Source organism: Vigna radiata, chromosome 2, assembly GCF_000741045.1.
Source record: "Vigna radiata var. radiata cultivar VC1973A chromosome 2, Vradiata_ver6, whole genome shotgun sequence".
Taxonomy (NCBI): domain Eukaryota; kingdom Viridiplantae; phylum Streptophyta; class Magnoliopsida; order Fabales; family Fabaceae; genus Vigna; species Vigna radiata.
In genome coordinates, this window is record NC_028352.1 from 11,577,304 (window position 1) to 11,599,940 (window position 22,637).

Below are 22,637 nucleotides of genomic sequence, written 5' to 3' on the forward strand. Positions count from 1 at the left end.
ACTCTAGCTCTCATTAGCTTCTCTGCTTCCTTTTTCTTTCAATGTACCCTTGCTTTTATACAATGTATATGGATTTGACGAAACTTGTAAAGCCTACATTTGAGCCTATAACACTTGCTCCTCATTCTCGTATCTTTTAATATTGTGCTCATGATTCATCATCTCATCAAATCATGAGACTCCTTTATGGTTGCAACAACAAAATTGATTTTTGTTATTAAGGATCACAACACCTTCTCAATGATAGTGACATCTTCAATTTTATCACCATCAAGTTTGAACTTGTTTGCAATCACCATCTGCTTGTTTCATCTACAATGTATCAAGTTCAGCCTTGAAACTTTGTATTTGTTGCCTCTTGGCTTTAGCTTTCCCTTGGCACTACTTCAATGATCCCAAATTTTCTTTGATATCTACTTGTGCAAGAAAGTCTCAAACACAACTCTATCACCTGTTGGAGATCTCGTATCAACTAGAGATAAGACAAGTTTATAATATATAAGTGGGTACAAATCTCACATCAACTAGAGATAAGGTTAATTTAGACTATAGAAATGGGGGCAAACCTCACCGTACAAGCCAATTTTGCGGGATTGACTTAGGCTTAAAGTTCATTTCTTAACATGATATCAAAGTCATGGTTTAGAGCCTATCTTAAAAAATTTGTTGTTTGTCCGGCCTATTGTGTCACCCACTATCGGAAAATTTGTTGTTTGTTGGGCATATCATTTCATCCGCTATCGAGCCACTATTGGTTAACCCATTAATGTTTAGTCCCACACACGAGATGTATATGTCTCGACATGAAGGAGATGTATTAAAAGTCTCACATTGATTAGTGATAAAGTCAGTTTAAAGTATATAAGTGGGTAAACTTTACTTTATAAGCCAATTTTATGAAGTTGAGTTAAACTTAAAAGTCTATTTCTTAACGTGGTATCACAATCATAAGTTTGGAAGAGGTAATTTTTAGCTTTTAAATCCTTTAAATTCAAGTTCTTTGCTTCAATCTCTTGTGCACCAGTTGCACCCGCAGCTAGCTCAGGAATCCCTAACTTAACAAGTGACATGAGGAAATTCTCCATCAACATATCCAAATGATCAAAATGATGCCCACCAAAGCAAGGAATTGAAGGCTACACATAATTGTCATCTGTGACCATTTGAATGTGTTTGAAAAGGACCTTTCGGAACCTGGCTCTTGATCCACATGTAAACTAAAGGGAAATGAATATGGAAAATAGAAGATAATGAATGTATTTCTTATTAGATAAATAAAATATCTATTGACTTTAAATAGTCCCCAATTTAACTAAAACTCATAAAAACATGATGCCAGGATATGCACAGTTACAGATCCAAAACTACTAAACTGGTTCCTAAAGATTGGGTAGATACAATAACCTATTCGTAAAGAAGGGAAACAAAAAAGAATAACTGAAAGTGGACAGAGAACAGAAATATAATTATGTCAAATAAACCATACTGTATGCTGGAATTTTCTGAATTCCAGCCTCCATTATTTCCCTCCTTAGATCACCAGCACGATCCCATCTTTCCTTCTCTGCATTCATGCTTGACAAAAGCACATATATACCACCGAGTGGTCTCTGCAAGTTAAGCATTTTTTTTCCTATTTCTTCTCCTAGTTCTATAGCTCCATGAATCCTGCATGCACCCAAAAAGGCTCCCAAAACAGATACATCAGGCTTAAAAGGCATATTTCTTATGATCTCAGCTGCTTCTTCGACATGCCCTGCTCTACCCAAGAGATCAACCACACATCCATAGTGCTTCATTATTGGTTCTATTCCGAAGTCCTGCCACATTGATCGAAATAACTCCAATCCTTCCCTGACAAAATTTCCACGAGCACATGCTGTAAGAACAGCAACAAGAGTAATGCTACTTGGTTTCAACCCATGAAGCTTCATCTTCTCAAACATGTCCAGAGCCTCCTTCTCTCTACCATGGCAAGCCAACGAAGAAATCATTGCATTCCAAGTGCATACCTTTTTGACAACCATTACTCTGAAAACCTTCTCAGCATTACTCAAGCATCCCATCTTCCCATAAAGATGTATCAACGAAGTTTCCACATTTACTCCTAACTTGGCCTCATTCACTACTACATATCCATGAACTTGCTTTCCACAATCAAGAGCCACTTTATGGTCTAAATTGGCACAAGAAGAGAGCACACTAGCACAGGTAGCCTCATTAGGCTTCACCAAACCAAGCACCACATCCTCATGACTCATCATCTTCCCGAAAAACCGAATTGAGGCACCAAAATTCCCATTCAAAGCAAAACCATTCACAACAGTTGTCCATGAGAAAACATCCCTTTGGGGCATGCGTTCCAAGAATTCCACAGCAGCCTCCATGTGCCCATTTATGGAAAAAGCACTGAGCATTGCATTGCACGCAACAATGCAAAGCCTAGGAAATTCCTCAAACACCCTGTGTGCATGAGGAAGGAGGTGCTTTCTTGCATAGAGGGAAAGGAGAGCGGTGAGAATGAAGGGATCAGACAAAAGGCCACGCTTGAGAGTTTGTGAGTGAAGGGTAGTGCCCAAAGGAAGAGGGGAAGATTTGAGAAGAGGAGGGAAAGTGTGACTGTTGGGTGGAGCTTGGTTTGCAAGCATATGAGTGAAAAGAAAAACCTTGCGTTTTTGTATAAGATCGGCATTGATGAGGGCGTTGTAGAGGAGAGTAGGCATCCATTGATCACTTAGTGATGATGATGGAGCATTTGAATGATGAAGAAGGTGGCCATTGGTGATTATAAGGGAATGAATTTGCTTCATTTGATTCGGAAGTTTCTTGCACCTTTGTGTTAATTGCAACAAAAAACCACCTGAGTAACTCATAACACTAACTCTGACAAAAGTTGGAGACTAATAAGAGAATTGGAGAAACAGCGTTGCCATCGGTCTTCAATGGCGTTTTGAAATCAAACAAATTCTAGAATTTTACTTTGGAAAGCTTACAACGTGAAATTCTTAGAGAATAAAACAATTGGCTCTCATGCTCATGACCCAACTGAGAAATAGGAGAAAAGATTGTTGCTTTAGGCCTTCGATGGCGTTTTGCAATCAGAATAATTGGAGAACAGATACTTTAAAATGGAGTGTATATATAGTCACAAGATGAATTTCTAAGAACAAAAAAGTGTCACTTGTGTTAATATTAATGATTCAAACGATTTAATAAGTTTGAAACTATAACCCAATTCAACACCGTCATCTAAATAATTATATAACCCAATCCAATTTGACTGAAACCACTTTCTAATATCATTTCAGTTTCATGCATTTTGCCCAGAAGTGAAGAAAGTGTATTTATTGCTTTAGGTCTTTTTAAACAGGAAAACGTGATTTTTGTATAATTTGTAAAGGGAAAAAATGTTGAACTTGAAACGGTGCGTTTTGTCTGTTTGGTCCCAATCCGAAGTTGGAGTTTCGCTATAAAAGCGAAAAAAAATCTCGAGTTTGGAGGGTAAAATTGTAGAATGGACGCTATTGGAAATGGGTGTTGGGGGCTGTGGAAGTGGAATCCGCTACCGCAGTCTCGACGGCGTCGTGTACGTCGCAATTCCGGTTCGGCGGGTGCAACCGGCGGAGGTGGTTACCGGTTTCCGGTTAAGCAAGCGCTGACCGCGGCCTCCCTCGCCCTCACCGGCGACACAATCGCTCAGCTTAGCAACCGTTGGAAGAAAGCTAAGGAGGGTGGTGACAATATATCTCAGGTGAGCACAAAGATTGGAACTTAGAATATTGTTAATTCAATGAAGAGAAAACAGAATGGTGGTAAAAGGTGTGAATATGTATGACATTTTCTTGTAAATGATGAGTAGTTTTACGTGAAATTATGCTTCTTTGAATTTTAGAAGAATTCGTACCTTTTCGGAGTGTTGTAGTGCTGTGTCATTTGGAAGAACTTATTAACAAGTGGAGAACTGTATATATGTTTTTCTAGTAACAATTGGTTACTGTTTTATCTGCTATATCTACAGATTCTATACGTGTATTAAATAGATACATATCCAATACATATCAAACATAGAGATGTGGGTTTTTCTTTTAAACGTTTATAATATGTCAGATACATATCTAAATGCATATGAATTTATAAAACATGATAGTTGTATAATTGCAAATATGAAAATTGAAATTAAGATCATGCTTCTAGAGCATCACTACGAACAATAAATTTAGGTTTAATAGATTCAGTGGTCCCTATTTTTACTGAGTTGCGTCAATTAGGTCCCTGTATTTTCAAATGATTCAATTGAGTCCCTATTAATGAAAAATTGAATTAATCAAGTCTTTACCATTAACTCAAATAGACGAAGTTAAATCCCTTGCCTGGTGGCTAAGTGATGTGTCATTTTTCCGAGACATGGCACATAGGTAAAAACTTAATTTCTACTGCTCCCCCTCACTAGTATTTTCTCTGGCGCTGGCAATAACATTTTCCAACAAAAAAATACAATCTGGGAAACAGGAAAGATAGAGTAAACAGAGGAAAGAGGAGACTACAACCATAGAATAGAGGGACTCATCACCATCACCTGCCTAAGCACGGATCTTCCCTCAACCCCAATATCTCATCTTCATCTCCTAAAAAACCAAAAGGATCCATCAGACACATCACCACCAGAAAACACATTTTTCTCCCACCCAACTTCAACTGGATCTTCTTGCCTCCACCATCGATTCAGCCCCACCATCTCAAAAGCGATAATCACTATCACTGCCACGTCTTCATACACCACGAAATCAATAACCCAATCCCCTCGTCGGTGCCATCATCCTCAACCTCACCGTGCTACCCCTTTTCATCTAACCCATCTCTTCTCTCACCACCATATCCAACCCTTTCCATCGCATCATCAACACGCACAATACCAAACACACACGCACAATACTCACCCGTTTTCCAAAAGCCCAATCATCATAACAGAAACCCAAGCATTCAAAGAATACAATCGTGCCCTTACGTAGCAGCATCGTCTTCTCCTTCATCACACCATTGTTGCTTTTCACTCAAACCTGCAAAGGGAAACAACAGAAAACAAGGAACCTATCACATAGAATCCCAAACGTGGTCTTGGCAAGCCTCTCTGTGGTTGTGTTATCTGATAATTAAACAATGAAAGCAGCGTTTTCACAGGTGGCTGTGACAATGGGGTTTTAGGGGTAGAGTTGGATTTGGTCAGGGCGGTGAAGGAGGTTGACGCGATGACCGGCAATGACAATGGTCGTGGCTCGTGGCGTCGGTGATTCCCTTGTTGAAACGGCGAAGGCGGGACGTGAAGGAAAGAAGGGCCTGGAGCTATGGCCGGTGATAATCCTGGCGGAGAGCGGCAGTGCTCGCGACGCCTTGGGACTGTGACACGGCAGCTGGCTAAGACCGCAGTGGCGACCTGCGTCGCCTGCAACGCCTCAGGTCGAGGGCGAAGGCCGACACAGCAACGGGGATGCGTGGTGTCACATCTCTGAAAAATGATTTAAATTAAAAAATCATTTTAATTAAGTTTTTACCTATGTGCCACGTCTCTGAAAAATGACACGTCACCTAGCTACTAGGCAAGGGATTTAACATCGTCTTTTGGAGTTAACGGTAAGGACTTGATTAATTCAATTTTATATGAATAGGGACTCAATTGAATCATTTGAAAATACAGGGATCCAATTGACGCAAATCAGCAAATATAGGGACCACTGAACCTATTAAACCATAAATTTATTAATCACTATCATCATATATTCTTCCTATTATTGCCTACAAATAAAAATATTACCAATTTCGTTTCTTTCCTTAGATTGTCCACAACAAGGACAATTTTCATTAGGGACAATGATTCCACGTTTTTATTATATGCATGCTTCTATTTTCCATATTTAAACAAAGGCTTGGATAATTTATAGATACATATTTATCATGTATTCAAAAATACATATTGAATATGGATATGTGAAGTAAATTAATGCATTGGCGTTTCATACGTCAGAAACCATGTGCAATGTCTTTTGATCATGTTGAGATGGTGGATGAGAGCTGCTATTTGTTTTCTTCTTAGAAATTGTTAGATATATTGTGTTTTATGTTAATTAGGAAAATATAGACTTTTACTATTGTTTGATATTGGTTGATATTGTTTTTAAGAGAGATTAATCCTATACTTGGTTTTACTATATTCAATAGCAATAATAGTGCTTAGTAAAGATACTTAGAGAGGGTTTGTTATTATTAACCTAAAAGGACTGTTACAGGATGAACTATGGAGCCACCTTTCAGACCATGATTGGCTACGAGCCCTTCGAATGACTTCCTATGGACTCCTTTTGTATGGTCCTGGTTCTTATGCCTGGTACCAGTGTCTTGACCACTTTCTCCCCAAACCAACGGTACAGAACCTAATGTTAAAGGTACTATGCTTCATTTATATTTATATTTGATCTAATTTACGGGAGCTAGCTGGAATTAAGGATAGATGATACCTTCTATCTTCTCTGTTTCTTCCTCACTTCTGGCAGGTTTTACTAAACCAGATTGTGTTAGGTCCATGTGTCATTGCTGTTGTTTTTGCATGGAACAATTTATGGCAACGGAGGCTCTCTGAGCTTCCAGAAAAATACAGAAGAGATGCTCTTCCAACGTTACTTTATGGTAAATATTGTTGTCTAATTATTATGTATCACAACTTGATCGTGCATACTTCACATAGGTTGATGCTAGCATTTGTATCTTGTCTTTGCAGGTTTTAGATTCTGGATCCCTGTCAGTGTATTAAATTTCTGGTGCGCATCTTCATATCCTTCAGTTTAATCTTCTATTTATGTTTACTGTTTTCCCTTTTCTATTGAATTAGTTTGAATTTGGAAATTCCAACAACAAATTCAAAGAGGCAAAAAGGTTCTGTTAACAACTTCCCATAATAAATGCTCTATTACAAATGAGAAAGGCATTTTCATCTGAACGGAACCATAAAATCTTAAGCTGAGCAATTTGAAATAATTCATTCTTATGACATATTTACAGAATTAGTATTTTTTTTTTCCTATTAAATATTCCTACCAGTGCTGGGAGGAGATTGATACTTCTTTTACACCATTTTATTGCTACCTAATCACAATTTATACAGTTATGTACTGTTATTCTAAACCCCTTAGTAGAAATAGGAATTGCTACTAAGGGAACTTGTAAGTTGTAACAATTATTAACTCCTTGACAAGTGTACTAAATTGTAGAAATAGTAAAATTTGAAAGTTTAAGTTTCGTTCCCCATGAGATTTACATTGTTTAGCAGCTAATGTAATTTTTGTACTAATTTGGACTAAAGACTTAAAGGCAAAGATAATTCTAAATTCAAAGTAGTCAAAGCTACCAAACCTAAAATTATACCTCTTGATTAGGATAAAGATTCACTGGGCTTATATTCATGAACTCAACTCAATTCATGTTTTCTAACCAATATATCTCTAACATAACTCCAACATTCACATAACAAGCTCACTTGTCCTAATTCCTTAGAGACAAATTCTAAACCTTAAAGCAAAAATACTTATTCCCGAGTTCTTTTTTTCTCAAGATTTACATAAAGGGTAGGTGTTTAGAATGACCAAGAGATATAAAATTATGCCTAGAATCATATACCAAAGTTGTTGAATCTTGGGAGTCAAGTTCTAAAAGCATTTTCCAATGTTTAGAACTAGCCTAAGGCATAGATAACCAATCCACACAACACAGCACATCAAGAAAAAATACAAGAGCCATGTAAGAGATTTACATTGCAAAAGAAAAACTGCACATAGAAGAAATTTGTTAACATGCAATTCCAATGAAAGCACGAATTAACTACTCGTAGACATTTGGATTACAAAACTTAGCCAAGAGAATGATAAGCTTGAAGTGGGAATTCCTTCCAGTGTTTTTCCTCACATAGAAGCTCTCCAAGGGCCTCTAGTTTGTTCTCCTACCAAAAGTCCCTTCAACATGTTCAGTTTTGGAATTTTAATCCACTTTCAAAAAGTGGACTTTCATTGTGCGAGCATGGCCTCTCACTAAATGAGAAGTAGTTTTTTAAACAGGCAAACTTTTGAATCTCACTCAGTGACTACTGCTGGCCCAAGAAGTTCAACATTCTTCTCGTTGGGCGAGGCTTCTGGTTGTTGGGCGAAAAGGTCTCAAATTGACTTCCTCTTCTTTGACTTCAAGCTTTCATTTCCCTACAAAAATTGATGAGAAAAATAGTAATTACTTCTATACCTAAAAACAAATTGTTTAAACCATAAATTTCAGCATCAAATGAATAAAGTTCATAGCATAAATAAAAATAACGAGATTCAATTCATATGATAAAACAAGTTATTGTCACACTTATAAATAATTAAATTAGTTCATGTTGAATTTATCTAACATAATGAACAATGTGTCAAACAGGTAGTATAGTACCATGTACGGTATGGATACCTGTAGACTAATGAACTGGACAAACAAATAATTAACAACTCTTAACCGATTGGTTAAGATAGCCGTTGAGATAGTTACAACTGATTGGCAGTTAATTAAAATATTAACCATTTATTGGTAATGGGTTAAGCCTAAGGGTAAACTCATTTTAATATTTATAAATATATGTTTGACAGGAAGGTCAAGTAATTAATTCTGAGTACTCATTTTATTAAATATTATCACGCAAAGTCACTGACTTGAGCGTTGGAGTGCCTTTTGCAGGTACCCTCCCATATGGCTTAGACAAAGAGGAGAGGGAGCAAACAACAGAATTTGGATAAGGAAAGATCATCAAGAAGCTCACATGGTCTGCAGGACAATGAAATTTGGATTGAGATCCCTTACTCAAAGCATTCAGAGTTGTCCTGCAGACCGAGTGAGCTTCTTGATGATCTTTCATCATCCAAATTCCATTGTTTGCTCCTTCTCCCTCTTTGTCCAACCCATGTGAGAGGGTACCTGCAAAAGGCACTCCGCTTAAATTAGTGACTTTGCGTGATAATATTTAATAAAATGAGTATTCAGAATTAGTTACCTGACCTTTCTTTTAAACATATATTTATAAATATTAAAATAAGCTTACCTTAGGCCTGACCCATTACCAATAAATGGTTAATATTTTAATTAATTGCCAATCACTTGTAATTACCTCAACGACTATCGGCTATCTTAACCAATCGGTTAATTGTTTGTTTGTCCAGTCTGTTGGCTTGACAGGTATCCATACCTTACCATAATAAGATTTGCAAGCTAGTTTTATGTCTTGCATATGAAGTCTCTTCTTGGGCTTTAGTGAAATGCCAACGTTGTAAAAGAACTACACAGTTTTTAATTGAAAATTAGGGAATTGATCATCAGTCAAGTCATTCAACGAAAAATAAATGATGTTGGATGATCACATAACCTGTGAAAAACAGTGGTGGAGAACTAGTTTGAACTGATTTTTTTTTTTTTGTTGCAAACTCAAAAGAGACTTCTTTTACAAAATAAAAGTTCAATACCAAATTACATTTTCTTTGGAAATATATATTTTAATTATTTGTCACTGGTACAACCATGGTTTCATTGTCAGATTAATGAAATGTGAACTAGTTCGTAGTAGTACCCTCACCAATTCAAGGACTAAGATGCTTAAAACCTTGTTGAACACTGATAGTGTACCCTCCATCTGCAACCAGTTCTTATTATTAAGGTTGCGTTTTCTTTTCGATTGATCAATGACATGCTAGTTCTTTTCTTTAGGCCTTCAATTTGTTTATATTATGTATGTAAGTTGAATACAATGAAGCCAAACATTGTTTTCGTTTCAAGTGGCAGAGTTTTGGACACATAACCAACATTCAAATGACACTAGTTTGATTCACTAGATCTTTATTGGAAAAATTAGATTTGTTCATTTGGTGCCTTGTACACTCAGACTCATACGGCTTAAACACATAAGGCTACTTCCATATACATAGACACTAGGGCTGGGCAAAAATAACTGATCTATACTGTACTACAGTTAACTGTACTATATTATAGTAAACAAAACTGATTCACTCTCACTAAAAGTTCACTATACTATTTTATGGTTCAGTTTTTAAAAACTAAACTCATTAACAGTTTCAGTTTAGTTAACTGTGAGAACTGTATCTACTCTTTTCTCTTTTCTAATTCCTGTTCAACTGTTTCGTCTTGCCAAAAAACGATATTTAATAATAAAATATTAATAAAAAACTGTTCACATAAAAAAAATAATAATTAATTTTTTAAGACAACTTTTTATCACAATTTATATTTTTTATCAATAAAAATACGATTTGATTATCTGCGCACAGAAGAAGTTTATGTGGATGAACATTGATGAATACTACTTTCTAATTACTAACAAAACGAAGGAAACTTCAAAGCTGATTCAAATGATTATTGAGATTGGAATCTTAAATCTTGACAAATAATAGAAAGCTAACATGTTAAACTATTTAGATTCTTACATTGTCCAAGTTTTGATATATATATATATATATATATATATATATATATATATATATATATTTATTTATTGTGTTAGTGTATGATGTTATTTTTTATATTTTTTATTAATAAAATAAAATAAATAAATAAAAAATAAAATAATTTTTAATAATAAAAGAAATATAAATAAAATAGAAAATAATAATATTAAATAATTAAAAATCAATTTATTATACACTTATGAATAAAATAAAATAAATATTGAAATAAATTTCAATTAAAAAGAACATGTATTGTTATACTATTTAGTTTAAAAATTAGTACAATTCAGTTTAAAATTAGTATAGTTAGTAGTTCAGTTCAGTTTATATTGTAGTTTAGGTAAAATTAGTGTAGTTTACTATTTTGTTAATATTTCAGTTAGTGCGATTTACAATTCAGTTAATAGTTCAGTTCAGTTAGTGCAGTTTACAGTTCAGTTAATAGTTCGGTTAGTGTAGTTTACAATTCAGTTAATAGTTCAGTTCAGTTCATACTGTAATTTAGTACAATTTAGTATAGTTCAGTTCAGTTTGTCTGAACTATTTTACAGTTCAGTTCGTCTGAATTACAGTTCAGTTTGTCAGAACTGTTATAGAGGTCAGTTCAATTTGTCTGAACTATTTTACAGTTCAGTTTTGTTTTACAGTTCAGTTTGTCTGAACTGTTTTACAGTTCAGTTCAGTTTTTAGCAGTGCAGTAAAGTTCAGTTCGATTTGCCCACCCCTTAGACACTTAAAGGGCACATATTATAAAAATATTCAATTTGTTATTTAATATTGAAAAAAAGGAGTCAGCTTAATGTGTAATTTAAAAATATTAAAATATAGAGTCTAAAGTTTTTTTCTTGTGAGGGTCATTACCAGATTCCAAGGAAATTGATGAGAAGGTGCAAGAGCAGATAGAGGAACAACTAGAAACGAAGGAAGATTCTTCAACTCGAGAAGAGATAGTAGTTGCAGAGTATTTGGACAAGTTGTCACCTTATTCCACATCTATGCAGATACTCTATAAATTCCTTTGAAGTAAATTCTCCACCATTATCAGTGTACAAGCAACGAATGTTACATCCAAATTCCTTCTCAATCATTTCTTTAAACTCTTTGAATTTTATAGAAACTTATAATTTTTCTTTCATGAAATCCACCCTCACATATCTTGAGAAATCATCGATAAATGTGATCATATATTGATTTTTGCTAATTGAAGGTTGTTTCACAGGTCCAAAACATTTGAATGCACTAACTCCAATGGTGTTATTGCCCTATATCTTGACACTTCATAAGGAAGCTCGTGCGTGAGCTATGTCATATTGACATCCTGGAAATAATATTGTCATGTATCTATAAATGTGGTAAACCCCTTAACATTGTTTTCTTCATCACTGCCTTCAACATATTATATCTCACGTGTCCAAGTCTCTCATGCCATAAATATACTCTCCCATTCTTTCTCTTCTTGTCAACATATGCCTCTTGTGCAGAAATCACGTAAACAGACTCAAGTCGCCTTCCCTATATCAATGGTTGACCTGGCGACTTCAAACTTTGATAAACTTTTACATCTCTAGGCCCTAACACTGATGTTAGTTGCGAGACTGACAACAAATTCTTTTTCATCCTAGGTACATGGTAGACTTGGTCCACTTTTCCCTGATGTTGTCCAAAGCGAGGAACAATATGTCTTGCCAATATGAGCAATAGGCAACCTAGAGTTGTTGGCTCTCACCACGACATGCTCTCCCTTGTACTCTTCCTTATTTAAGAGTTTCTCCTCATCTCCTGTCATTTGGTTAGAGCAACCAGGATCAACAATCCAATCACTAGCATAATTAATTGCTTTATCACTCATTGTAATTAATGCCACCCCTCTATTGGTTCTTGCATGCATGATGCTGTCATTTCCTCACCATTGTCCAGTTGAAACTCTTCATTATCTAAGTCTATGTCAGACTTAGATTCTTCCACAGCAAATGATGCTTGGAAATCTCATTCTTCATCACCCTTGTTGAGTGTAATGACATTACCTTCTACTTTCTCAGCTCGACATTCTTGTGCAAATTGACCTTTCTTGCCACACTTGTAGCATCGATAATCTTGGCAGCAATATCTCTTTTCTTCTCGATCATCTCTACATCGGAGTTGTTTTGCTTCCCCTCGTTGTGGACCTCTTCCTTGTCGACCTCATTGCCAACCTTGTCTGCTCCTTGAGTTTTCTCTTTATTATTGAACTTGGTCATTGTATTGACTTCTTTGGGCATTTTATTTTTGGTAAAGGGTGTCTTATCCTCCTCATTTATAGACACATTTGTTTGTCTAAAGATTTTCGGTTAGCCAGAATATTCGCTAGCTCCGTCAGAGTAGGCTCATTTGACCATCCTCGAGTAGCTATAACAATCCCATGGTATTTAGGATTCAAACCATGAATAATAATTCTTCTTTTTCTTGCCTCATTAATTACACACTTCGAATCTAGCTTTCCAGTTTCATTGCAAATAGACTTTAGTGAAATATTGATTAATTGTCGTGTCACTTTGTTGAACTGACATGAGTTAATTCTCCAATAATTGCAATTTTGCATCACTCTTCCTTGCAAATAAAGATGCAAGAGTATCCCAAGCATGTTTCGGAGTTTTGAGGTCTTTGAATCGTTGTGAGAACTCATCCTCTGCGGTGATGGAAAATACATATATAGCTTTTCCAACTTTATCTTCCATTTCTTTTTCTCTCCTTTGTCAGTTGGTGCGATTGTTTCGACACCACCAACACTCCATAAGTCTTGTCCAAGCGTATAGTATTTTATACGCATGCTCCAAGTATCATAATTGTCGTTGTTCGACTTTTCCATTAAGGTAGTTGAAGATGCAATATTTGTCATGGTCCCAAACTAACAAATACAGACACCATAATCTCTTGACTATATGGTAGTTGGAGTAAAGCGACTTGTTCAGATACCAAATGTTGAATATCAAATAATGGAAGAGAGAGAATTTTGGTGTCTAGCATCTTAAACATTTCTTCTTATATTTTATATCTGTGATTGTTACATAACACGCTAAAGGTATTTATAATAATTAAACTTTCTGAAAGTATTATAACTAAATATACTTTTACCACAAACAAATATACATAATAAACAAACAAAACGAGAGATGGTAAACGAGAGAAATAACCATTGTTATTCTTAACAAGAACCTGTGCTTCATAGGTTGTATATGTTATTTTGCCCCTCTGAATGGCAGTTGCACGTTGAAGTGGTAGGACCTTACTCAGACAACATCAGGGTTTTTCAGCTTTTAGTTACTAATAGTTTCTTGCTTTCCATTGTCATGTAGAAATTCTCCAATCCATAGTGCAAACTTGTTTTACTTAATGTAAATAACATTTAACTCTCCACTTTTTAAATCCCTTGATGAGGGGTTTATGCTAGAGGGGCTTGTGCTCATGTCAGTATAACGGTGATGAACTTCACTAATTTTGAGCATACTTTCTCTAGTTTTCAAATATGTCAGTAATCATTTAGTTATTTATGGTTTGAATTGTTTACATAGCCAGTCTTACATCGTTGGCTATTTTTTTTGGTGTATGTATAATAGGGTGGTGCCTCTTCAAACTCGAGTGGCTTTCATGTCAATGGGCTCAATCTTCTGGAATTTCTACTTGTCATCAACAATGACCAAGTAAAATGCATTGTTTACCAACAAGTTGCTTTGTTTGCAATTTTTACATCGTGAGGTATGCTGTGAATACTTTATTTTTGTTCACCTTCTATAAGTTGGATGCTAACAGCTATTACATCAACCCTTGTCTTTTGTAGTTTAATCAGAATCTGATAGTGTTGGAAGTTGGATGTTACCATTGTTGCTGCCATATGCATGAAAAAAATAGTTACATTTTTTCATTTTCACATGAAAAGTTATCCGGTAAGGTGTTAGCTTTCAAGAAGGAATGCTATTAATTTTGGATAATTTGTGTTTGTTTTTATGGATGAACAATGTTCACTATATGCAATTAATTGTAACTAAATCTAACTAATTATTATTATTATCAAAGTTTATAATCCTTTGACTTTATGTAAAAATTACCACGGTTTACTTTTTACACTATCAGATGATTTTCGGACTGCGTTTCTGTAAATTTTCTCCATAGAAATTCACACAGATGTAGTAACATATCTTTAATTATTTCTCATATGGAAATTAAATTATATTTTTTTAAAATTATTGAAACACTCATTCACTAATTAGCAAATAAAGAGAGTAGTTATATATTTTTAATTAATTTTGTTAACCAGGAAACTTATTTAATTTTAATTTTTGAAACAATCATTCACTTGTTACCAAATAAAGAGATATTACACATATTTTTATTCATCAAATGAGTTGAATCGGTATGAATATTTGTAAGATCAATTTGAATTCTGAAATCAATATATAAACTGTTAGTCTCCTAGGCTAAGACAATGTATACGTTGACGAATTAAAAAATACAAAACATTTGAAATACATTTAACAAAATTAATCAATGAAAATAATTTAGCACTTTCTTATAATAACATATATAGTAATTTAATAAATTTAAATAACATTAATATATATATATATATATATATATATATATATACATAAATTATCACTAAAATAATGTAAATATATAATATAGATATTAAAATTATAATTAAAATGGTGTTAACAAATGAAATTTGAAATTAAAGTTTATAATTATTACTATTAATTCAATTATTCATTACTTTAGCATTTGAAGAAATATAAAAACCTTATTATTATCATAAAATAATTCTGAAATTATAAAATATTCATAACATTTAATTTGAGTACGTACCGTAAAAAATTAGGAGTTGTTAAAATAAATTTAGTTATGATAATTAAATTTTAAATTATGATGCTATGAATTAAAAAACAATAAATATAGTAAGAAAAAGTTAACGTATGGTAAGGTGGTAGTGAAGTGAAGAGAAGATCAATTTCCCAATTCAATCCATCGCTGCTACCTTCCACTCACCGCTGCTCATCAACACCGTACTTCTCTGCCCATTGCACTTTCTTCATTCTTAATCGATAATCGTCTTCAAACTTTACCTATTTTTTTCTTCTTTAACCTCATTTTCTTGACTTTTTAACAAGTTGGGGCTATTTTTTATGTTAGACCCTGCACAAAATGAATCAACTTTTGGTTTCTTGGAAGAAAACGTTAATAAATAAGTTTCTACCGTTCGATTTGGGTATACTATTCTCATGGTTTTAAATTGCGGTTTTGGTCTTGCTGGATTCTTGATCTTGCGGGAAGATTGTGGATGATGGACCTGGGATTGTGAACCACAGTTTAAAACCATGAATAAAAAAATGTTGCTAATTTGTCGAATCTTTGGTCCTTTACTTGTGGTAACTCAATTGCTGTGTAAGACTAGAGCAAAAAGACAGCAGCTTTCTAACTGTGTTATAACTTATTGTAATTAGAGGATGATTTATCATTAGAGCACTGTTTTTCCAAAATATTGTAATTGGTTAGAAATTTAGAGGAATGGTGTAAGTTGAGTTGTTTTTTTATCGACTTGGAGTAATTCAAGATTCTAGGTAGTGTGTTACCATGGAGCTCTTCAAATGTAGTGTAGTTTTGCTTCCATGGTCGTAGTTCCGAAACACTAGACAGGCCACGTGTGTTTCAGTATTCTCTTTTTAGATTCTTTGATATCTTAAAAGTGCCGTGTACTCAGGTATTTTTGAACTTTTTATGTTTTGCCACTCTCATTCATGTTCAGCATAGACCTTGAATTTTGAATTTCTCTAAAACTTCAAATCTCCCTCACCCCTTTTTCTGGTTTAGATTTGGTTCTTTTCTAAATCATGGGGTACCACAGAAGGGGAGCTCTTGATCACCTTGGCATCTTGGCTTCGAGATTTATGCCTCAAAATCCAACTTTTCGGCATAGTTTTAGGAGTTGCAAATCTTGGTATTTAGATTCAGGTTCAAAAGGGGCTATCTTTAATGGGTTCTCTTCATGGTGTTCGATTTCTCAGAGACTGGGGGCACAAGGTGTTGTTGGAGTTAATGGTAACTTTCACAATCTCTTTCCTTTGGGGGCTAAGAGATTTTACTGTATTGATCCATATAACGTGCAACATTTCAAGCCAAGGGGACTTAGGCATTGGTTTAAGAATATTAGGCATGTTTGTGTTGTGATGGTTGGTTCAGGGGTTTTAATCACTGTCTATTTTGGGAACTTGGAAACGGTTCCTTGTACCAACCGAACCCATTTGATTCTGTTGTCAAAAGCTTTTGAGAGGAGGCTTGGGGAAAATGAGTTTGAACAAATTAAAGTCACTTTTAAGGGGAAGATATTGCCTCCAATAAATCCTCAAAGTGTGAGGGTGACAATGATAGCTAGGGAAATAGTTGGTGCATTACAGAGAGGGTTGAGGAAGGATAATGCATCAGAGCATACTATGCTGGTTGAAGGAGATGGAAGGGAGACATTGAGTGCATTGGTTCACCAGGGGGATAAGATTCTTGATGAGAAAAAATGCTGGAAATATGATCAGCAAAGACGGTCAAAAGCTACCACCTCACATTTGGATGGATTGAATTGGGAAATTTTGATCGTAAATGAGCCTGTTGTTAATGCCCTCTGCTTACCTGGTGGGAAGATAGTTTTGTTCTCTGGTTTGTTTGAGCATTTTCAAAGTGATGCAGAGATAGCAACTATTATTGGGCACGAGGTATTATACTTGTGCTTGGTTTAAGCTTACATAGTACAACTTACTAATATGTTATTTGCATATATGATATGCAGACATCTTATACAGATTTTGGTTTTAATTAGGTTGGGCATGCTGTTGCAAGACACACTGCAGAGGGTATTACAAAGAAGCTGTCGTTTGGTATTCTACAATTAATACTTTATCAGCTTCTCATACCTGATATTGTCAACATAGTGTCATCCGTTTTCTTCCACCTACCTTTCTCCAGGCGGTATGCTTTGTTCATTGTCCCTTTGTAACCAATCTATTTTCTGTGGTTTTTTCATTTATGTTAAGTGTGGAGCAATGCTGTTGCTGCTTTATTTTCCTTCCAATGAATTGTTTTGCTGGACTAAACATAACTAACAGTTTATAACAATTTCACTGTTGAACTTTATACTTCATTTTTTCCTTACATGTTAAACATAGTTTGAACTTCTGATAGCAATTAATTTTCTATAAATCGATTTTAAGATTCTATTACATTACAGGTGAAGAGAGTAAAGAAAAACAGAACCAATTCAAGCTTACTATTACTTTTAGTGTAACTTAAATAAATATTGTATACTGAAGGAATCTTTTGTACATGGTGAGATGAATCAGCTGATATAGATACAAGTTGAATGGCACTGTTGATATTGGTTGCTGTTGCACAACTACAATCAATAATTTTCCTTTCCAATGAGATTCCTAATCACAATAGAGTATAAAAACATACTATTGATTTCTGGAACAACCTCATGGTATTGGTAAAAGTATCTCTAAATCTAGTTGATTGGTATAATCAATGCATAAGAATCATGTGAATGAATGACTTTTTACACGATTCTTCAATGCCTTAATTTCATGCTTATAGGATTTCCATCGTGGTAAAGCTTTTAAGATTATTGTCATTATAGGAACCATTTGTGGTGCAATTCTTGTTATCTAGAGATCAATAGAGCAAATATATCTCTAATGCTGGTGTTCTTGGACTACAAATTTTGTAATATACTTAATTTATTCACTTTTTTTAGGATGGAAATAGAAGCTGATTACATTGGGTTGCTGCTAATTGCATCAGCAGGCTATGATCCCCGGGTGGCACCTGGAGTGTATGAAAAGTTGGGGAATATTGCTGGTGATTCTACGCGTATAGATTATCTCTCTACCCACCCTTCTGGTATACAAAGAGCAGAATTGTTGGCACAAGCTAAGATAATGGAAGAAGCATTTAGCATATATAGAGATGTAAGAGAAGGACATAGAGTTGAAGCTTTTCTTTAGGACTACACAACCAACACTTGTGCCTGCATCTGTTTGTTAGAATACTGCTTTTTTCCTTGTGCCACTGTAGAAATATAACGTTTTGCTCCTATGTCCATCAAATTTCCAAAGATTTGTAAATAGTGTGTGGCTAAATATCTATTATTGTATTATAATTTAGAAAAAGGTTCTCAATTGACACTACATAGTTTTATTTTTCCTCTTTTGAATAAACTATTATTCTAACTATTATTCTCAATCACTTATTTCTTTCAAACTATTTCTTTTATCCTTATTTTTAAATTAACTTTTATGATTATTTTTTTAAAGTTTCATAGTTAAAAATAAAGTTATAATACCATTTAAATTGTTCGTTATAATAAAGTTTCAATATATTTTAAAACGAGTATTATTAACAATTTAAATTGTATAAAGAATATTTATATTGTTCAATATACAAGTTGAAATACAATTTAATATGTTAAAAAAAACACCTCGCACATGTCATCCGATGACTTAGTATTAATGTTAAAAGAATAAATCTTAAAAGTTGTAATTAGAGGATAGGATCCGTTTGTATAAGATTGCAATTTTTGCTTACCCTTAGCTAAAACAAACTCAAGTTCCGCCGTTTTTTTAGAAAATTGCCAAGCAATCGCGATATTTTAGCAATAAAATAGAAAAGGAATTTATGAGCAGGTTTTAAAGGATTAAAAATGAGTTTTATAGAACAGGAACTAAACTTAAGGCTGCAATCATGCAAAGTAAACAACGGCATATATTATTTACTCAATATTATCATTAATCCAGTGATCTTCCAACAAATAATTTGGAATTATGCATTGCAAATATTTTTCAGAACTTTGCGTCTTGCTTTTGGAAACAAGCTATGAAATTAGAAGAGATCCGACTTAGCTTTCCCAGAGAAATTTATGTGTGCACTGCCACGAATGCAGTTTGCAAAATAGAGTTGAACAATTTATTTATTGACTATACCAATCAATTATGATTTCGACAACAGTTCAATTTTAAATATTTCAATTTTAAATATTCCAATTTTGTGAGAGGATATATATTAATCTGATTTGTTGAAAAATACTACCTGTAATTAAAATTTGTAGGCCACCACAACAGAAAAGCGAAAGATTAAGAAACATGAAACATATAACAATCAAATACGATGTAAATTATACTAATCGGGTAACTTAGCAGACTTCAGAGTTTAAACTTCCGTAAGAAACATACTCTAATCTTGTGGAGATACTAAAACCTTTAGGAGATAAATGAACACTATAGAGGCAACTGGTGGCAAATCCCTTCAAATATGGAAGGCAATGAAAGTGCCATGCATGATTCTGCAAGGCAGGTCTGCTTTTAGGGGAATTCACAGACCTATACAAGCAAAACATTGAATCAGAACTTTAATGAGGGAGAGCAGTGGGATTTGACAGAAACCTAGAATTTGAGAATTCAGGTATTCAGAGCTCAAATTACATTAAATTTTGAAGCAAAAAATAAAATCAACTTTGGTAGCCACTACAACGTTTCGAGTATCATGAACCCTTTTTATACAGAAAAATAACAGTCTAGAGATAAACAAGTTTCCACTTCAACGTGAACATTCTAATTAATGTGGACAAACAAAAGGAAACTTCATTGGTACTTTGCAGTGCATTTCGATTATTTGCCTTTAGGTACTAGTAAGCTGAATGATTTTTATCATCTTAAATAGGAAGGAAATTAAGTACAGGTGGTCTAGGTTTTAAAGTTCCCTTTTGGGAATCAACTTGTTTCTACAATGGCCAAGTCAAATTTCCAAATGTTTTCGGCGACACGTTTCATGCATTGCAGATTTTTATGCAAAAAGCTTGCTTCAATCTTCTTAATCCGAATGATATCAAACATCATCATTGCAATCTGATTAAACAAGAAAGATCAGTATATTACACCTTAATTCCCGATGGTCCCTACAATGCATGACCACAACTGGCTAGAAAATTAGGGAGCAAAAATGAAATATTGCAATTATGGCTATTATACAAAATTCAGCAGAACTATCACGTAAGACACATATACAGAATACTCCCAAGTATGCAGTTAATTAGTAATTGTAGAAGGAATATATATAATAAAATCATTTCTAAAATAATCTTTATCTCAATCTTTTCATCAACAATTTATCGCACACTGAGTATTTTCATAAGAATAAAGACGCACAAGATGCTCGAAATGGCTCATCTATATAAAGAGAACAAAAACCTCCAGTGCAAACAAAAAAATGTTCTTCTACATGACAGACGCACAAAAATGTGCTCAAAATAATGTTAAATAGTTAGTTATAGATGCCTAGAACTTATTACTGGTAAAAACAAAATCTTGTTTCAAGCTGAACATCAAATCATAGAAAGTCCCGGCAATCCCATCTACGCCTCTTGATCTTCAAGTAGTTTGCTTTTGGCCTACAACCAAAAGGAGTAGGTATGGCTTCACTAAATAGTTTAGTTAAATGGGTGCGGGCAAACAAATGACGCAGGGAAGAAACCAATCCACCAATCTTACATAGAAGATTAGTAGTTATAGAAACACATGGTCAAGCATCAGACAGACAAAATGCTCGGTGTCAGTGAATATGGTGTATGGTGATATTAGATTACGCATGTATCTTGCACGCTTTGTCAAATATTAAATCTCGTACAAGAATTGATAGAAAACATACCCGAAAATTAATTGTAGAAAGAACATCATGGAATCCTAGAGATGCTAGCTACCTAATTCAGAAGAAAAATCCAATTGTCAGGAAATAACAATGAATGCAAACTAGAACCTAAACAGACGGTGCACTTAGCCCAAATTTTCCCTAGCTCACTCTAATATTTTTTACCAAAGAAAAAATGTACACATCTTCTGAATTCCTTTAAAATTAATTATCTGATCCACGTTGAATATACCAACCAATTTCAAAAGTAGTAAGATTATTTGGGATTTGGCTCTTCTAAGAAAAACAAAAGGTTCATAATTCAAAACGTTTAGTGCATGTTTTACTTATATTCAGTTCTTCCATAACTAATTCCAATTCCACGTTTAAGGCTAAAGCATGTAAACACGAAGTGATGGAATCAGAACCAATTCGGGTAGTTATGGAAACACAAACTTAAATCTGTTAAGCATGTAAACATAATATTAGATGATTGTCTCATTAATGACCTGAGATTTGATGCTCTTAAAAGTGAACTTTAGACGAAATTGTTCGATGTCCGTTGACTATACAGAAACACCAAACACCAGGATTATCTATTCAAACTGTCTATTCAGGATAATAAAATGCACATACGTATGTACAGCAGCAAAATTCAAGTACCAACCGCTACATCCTGGAAGTAATCCATAATTCTTATAACCCACAACTACCTAATTTTCCAGTTTCTTTTGAAGTGCACCTCCCGCGGAAAGGACTCGAAATCAAAAAGATGACCCGTTGTGAATCATTTATACTATGTATGGAGTCAACAATGTTATAGTCAAAGGCGTTCGAAATTTCATTCGAATACATTGAACATTTTAAAAGTGTTAGTGCAACTGACGATACCTTCGGGAATCCAAGCGGACGTGCGGCTTGAAATTGAAAGCATGGAATTCATGAGCGCGGAAGCAGTGGCCGTGTGGTACGGCATCATCGATACCACACACGAACTCAACTCCACAGGCAACCTTATCGCACAAACGCAACACAGTGGTATTATCTACTAATACAGTAACACCACAAAGAAGCTTCCCTGAAATGCATTGAAGTGTTCGTTATTACCTGAGAGTGGATTGCGAGAGAGGTCTATTGGACGCGATGCGAAACGGAGAACGAGCCGTTTTGGCTTCCGAGGCGACGCGAAAAGCCGAACGACCGGCGGAGCATGATCGAAATATCGATCTGGCGGCAGCGGATGACATTTTCGTGATCGGAATCGTTTGATATCGGCGAAGGGTTTTGGAAGTCTAAAACCCTATCTCTCGAATGAGTGACACTGTACTTGTCACACAGTCATTAGGCTCGACCCAAAACATCCACGGCCCTGACAAAATAAGACATTTTCTTCTTGCCCCCCATAATTTCTACATGCAACTC

At 34.6% G+C, this 22,637-nt stretch overlaps 4 protein-coding genes across 14 annotated transcripts; 2 read left to right on the forward strand and 2 right to left on the reverse strand.

Annotated features, from left to right (window-relative positions):
- Nucleotides 1-1,291: 1,291 nt before the first annotated feature.
- On the reverse strand, nt 1,292-3,979 carry LOC106780400 (putative pentatricopeptide repeat-containing protein At1g10330). Its single transcript, XM_014668686.2, has 2 exons — nt 3,905-3,979; nt 1,292-2,832 (listed from the first exon to the last, which is right to left on the reverse strand). Exons 1-2 carry the CDS (start codon nt 3,931-3,933, stop codon nt 1,467-1,469), a joined length of 1,395 nt encoding a protein of 464 aa, XP_014524172.2. The 5' UTR covers nt 3,934-3,979; the 3' UTR covers nt 1,292-1,466.
- Nucleotides 3,412-14,605, forward strand: LOC106756397 (protein Mpv17). 4 transcript variants are annotated; one of them, XM_022778631.1, is made up of 7 exons: nt 3,412-3,751; nt 6,282-6,437; nt 6,546-6,678; nt 6,770-6,809; nt 8,100-8,192; nt 14,114-14,252; nt 14,335-14,605. In XM_022778631.1, exons 1-6 carry the CDS (start codon nt 3,515-3,517, stop codon nt 14,199-14,201), a joined length of 747 nt encoding a protein of 248 aa, XP_022634352.1. In that variant the 5' UTR covers nt 3,412-3,514; the 3' UTR covers nt 14,202-14,252; nt 14,335-14,605. The 4 variants fall into 4 exon arrangements, with proteins under 4 accessions (XP_022634352.1, XP_022634353.1, XP_014494293.1 ...); XM_022778632.1 differs by lacking the exons at nt 14,114-14,252; nt 14,335-14,605 and adding an exon at nt 11,385-11,543; XM_014638806.2 differs by lacking the exon at nt 8,100-8,192 and having other exon boundaries at nt 3,422-3,751; nt 14,335-14,603.
- Nucleotides 14,606-15,412: 807 nt separating this feature from the next.
- LOC106754983 (mitochondrial metalloendopeptidase OMA1) lies at nt 15,413-18,715 on the forward strand. 3 transcript variants are annotated; one of them, XM_014637069.2, is made up of 4 exons: nt 15,420-15,556; nt 16,362-17,254; nt 17,359-17,507; nt 18,292-18,715. In XM_014637069.2, the coding sequence occupies exons 2-4, from the start codon at nt 16,382-16,384 to the stop codon at nt 18,539-18,541; spliced, it is 1,272 nt and encodes a 423-aa protein (XP_014492555.1). In that variant the 5' UTR covers nt 15,420-15,556; nt 16,362-16,381; the 3' UTR covers nt 18,542-18,715. The 3 variants fall into 3 exon arrangements, with proteins under 3 accessions (XP_014492561.1, XP_014492546.1, XP_014492555.1); XM_014637075.2 differs by having other exon boundaries at nt 15,413-17,254; nt 18,342-18,460; XM_014637060.2 differs by having other exon boundaries at nt 15,415-17,254.
- A 968-nt stretch (nt 18,716-19,683) lies between these two features.
- LOC106754779 (protein NUCLEAR FUSION DEFECTIVE 6, chloroplastic/mitochondrial) lies at nt 19,684-22,577 on the reverse strand. 6 transcript variants are annotated; one of them, XM_014636868.2, is made up of 4 exons: nt 22,323-22,576; nt 22,107-22,228; nt 21,237-21,288; nt 19,684-19,912 (listed from the first exon to the last, which is right to left on the reverse strand). In XM_014636868.2, the coding sequence occupies exons 1-3, from the start codon at nt 22,460-22,462 to the stop codon at nt 21,281-21,283; spliced, it is 270 nt and encodes an 89-aa protein (XP_014492354.1). In that variant the 5' UTR covers nt 22,463-22,576; the 3' UTR covers nt 19,684-19,912; nt 21,237-21,280. The 6 variants fall into 6 exon arrangements, with proteins under 6 accessions (XP_014492354.1, XP_014492347.1, XP_014492358.1 ...); XM_014636872.2 differs by lacking the exon at nt 19,684-19,912 and adding an exon at nt 19,938-20,437; XM_014636856.2 differs by lacking the exon at nt 19,684-19,912 and adding an exon at nt 20,643-20,979 and having other exon boundaries at nt 22,323-22,575.
- Between the last annotated feature and the right edge of the window lie 60 nt (nt 22,578-22,637).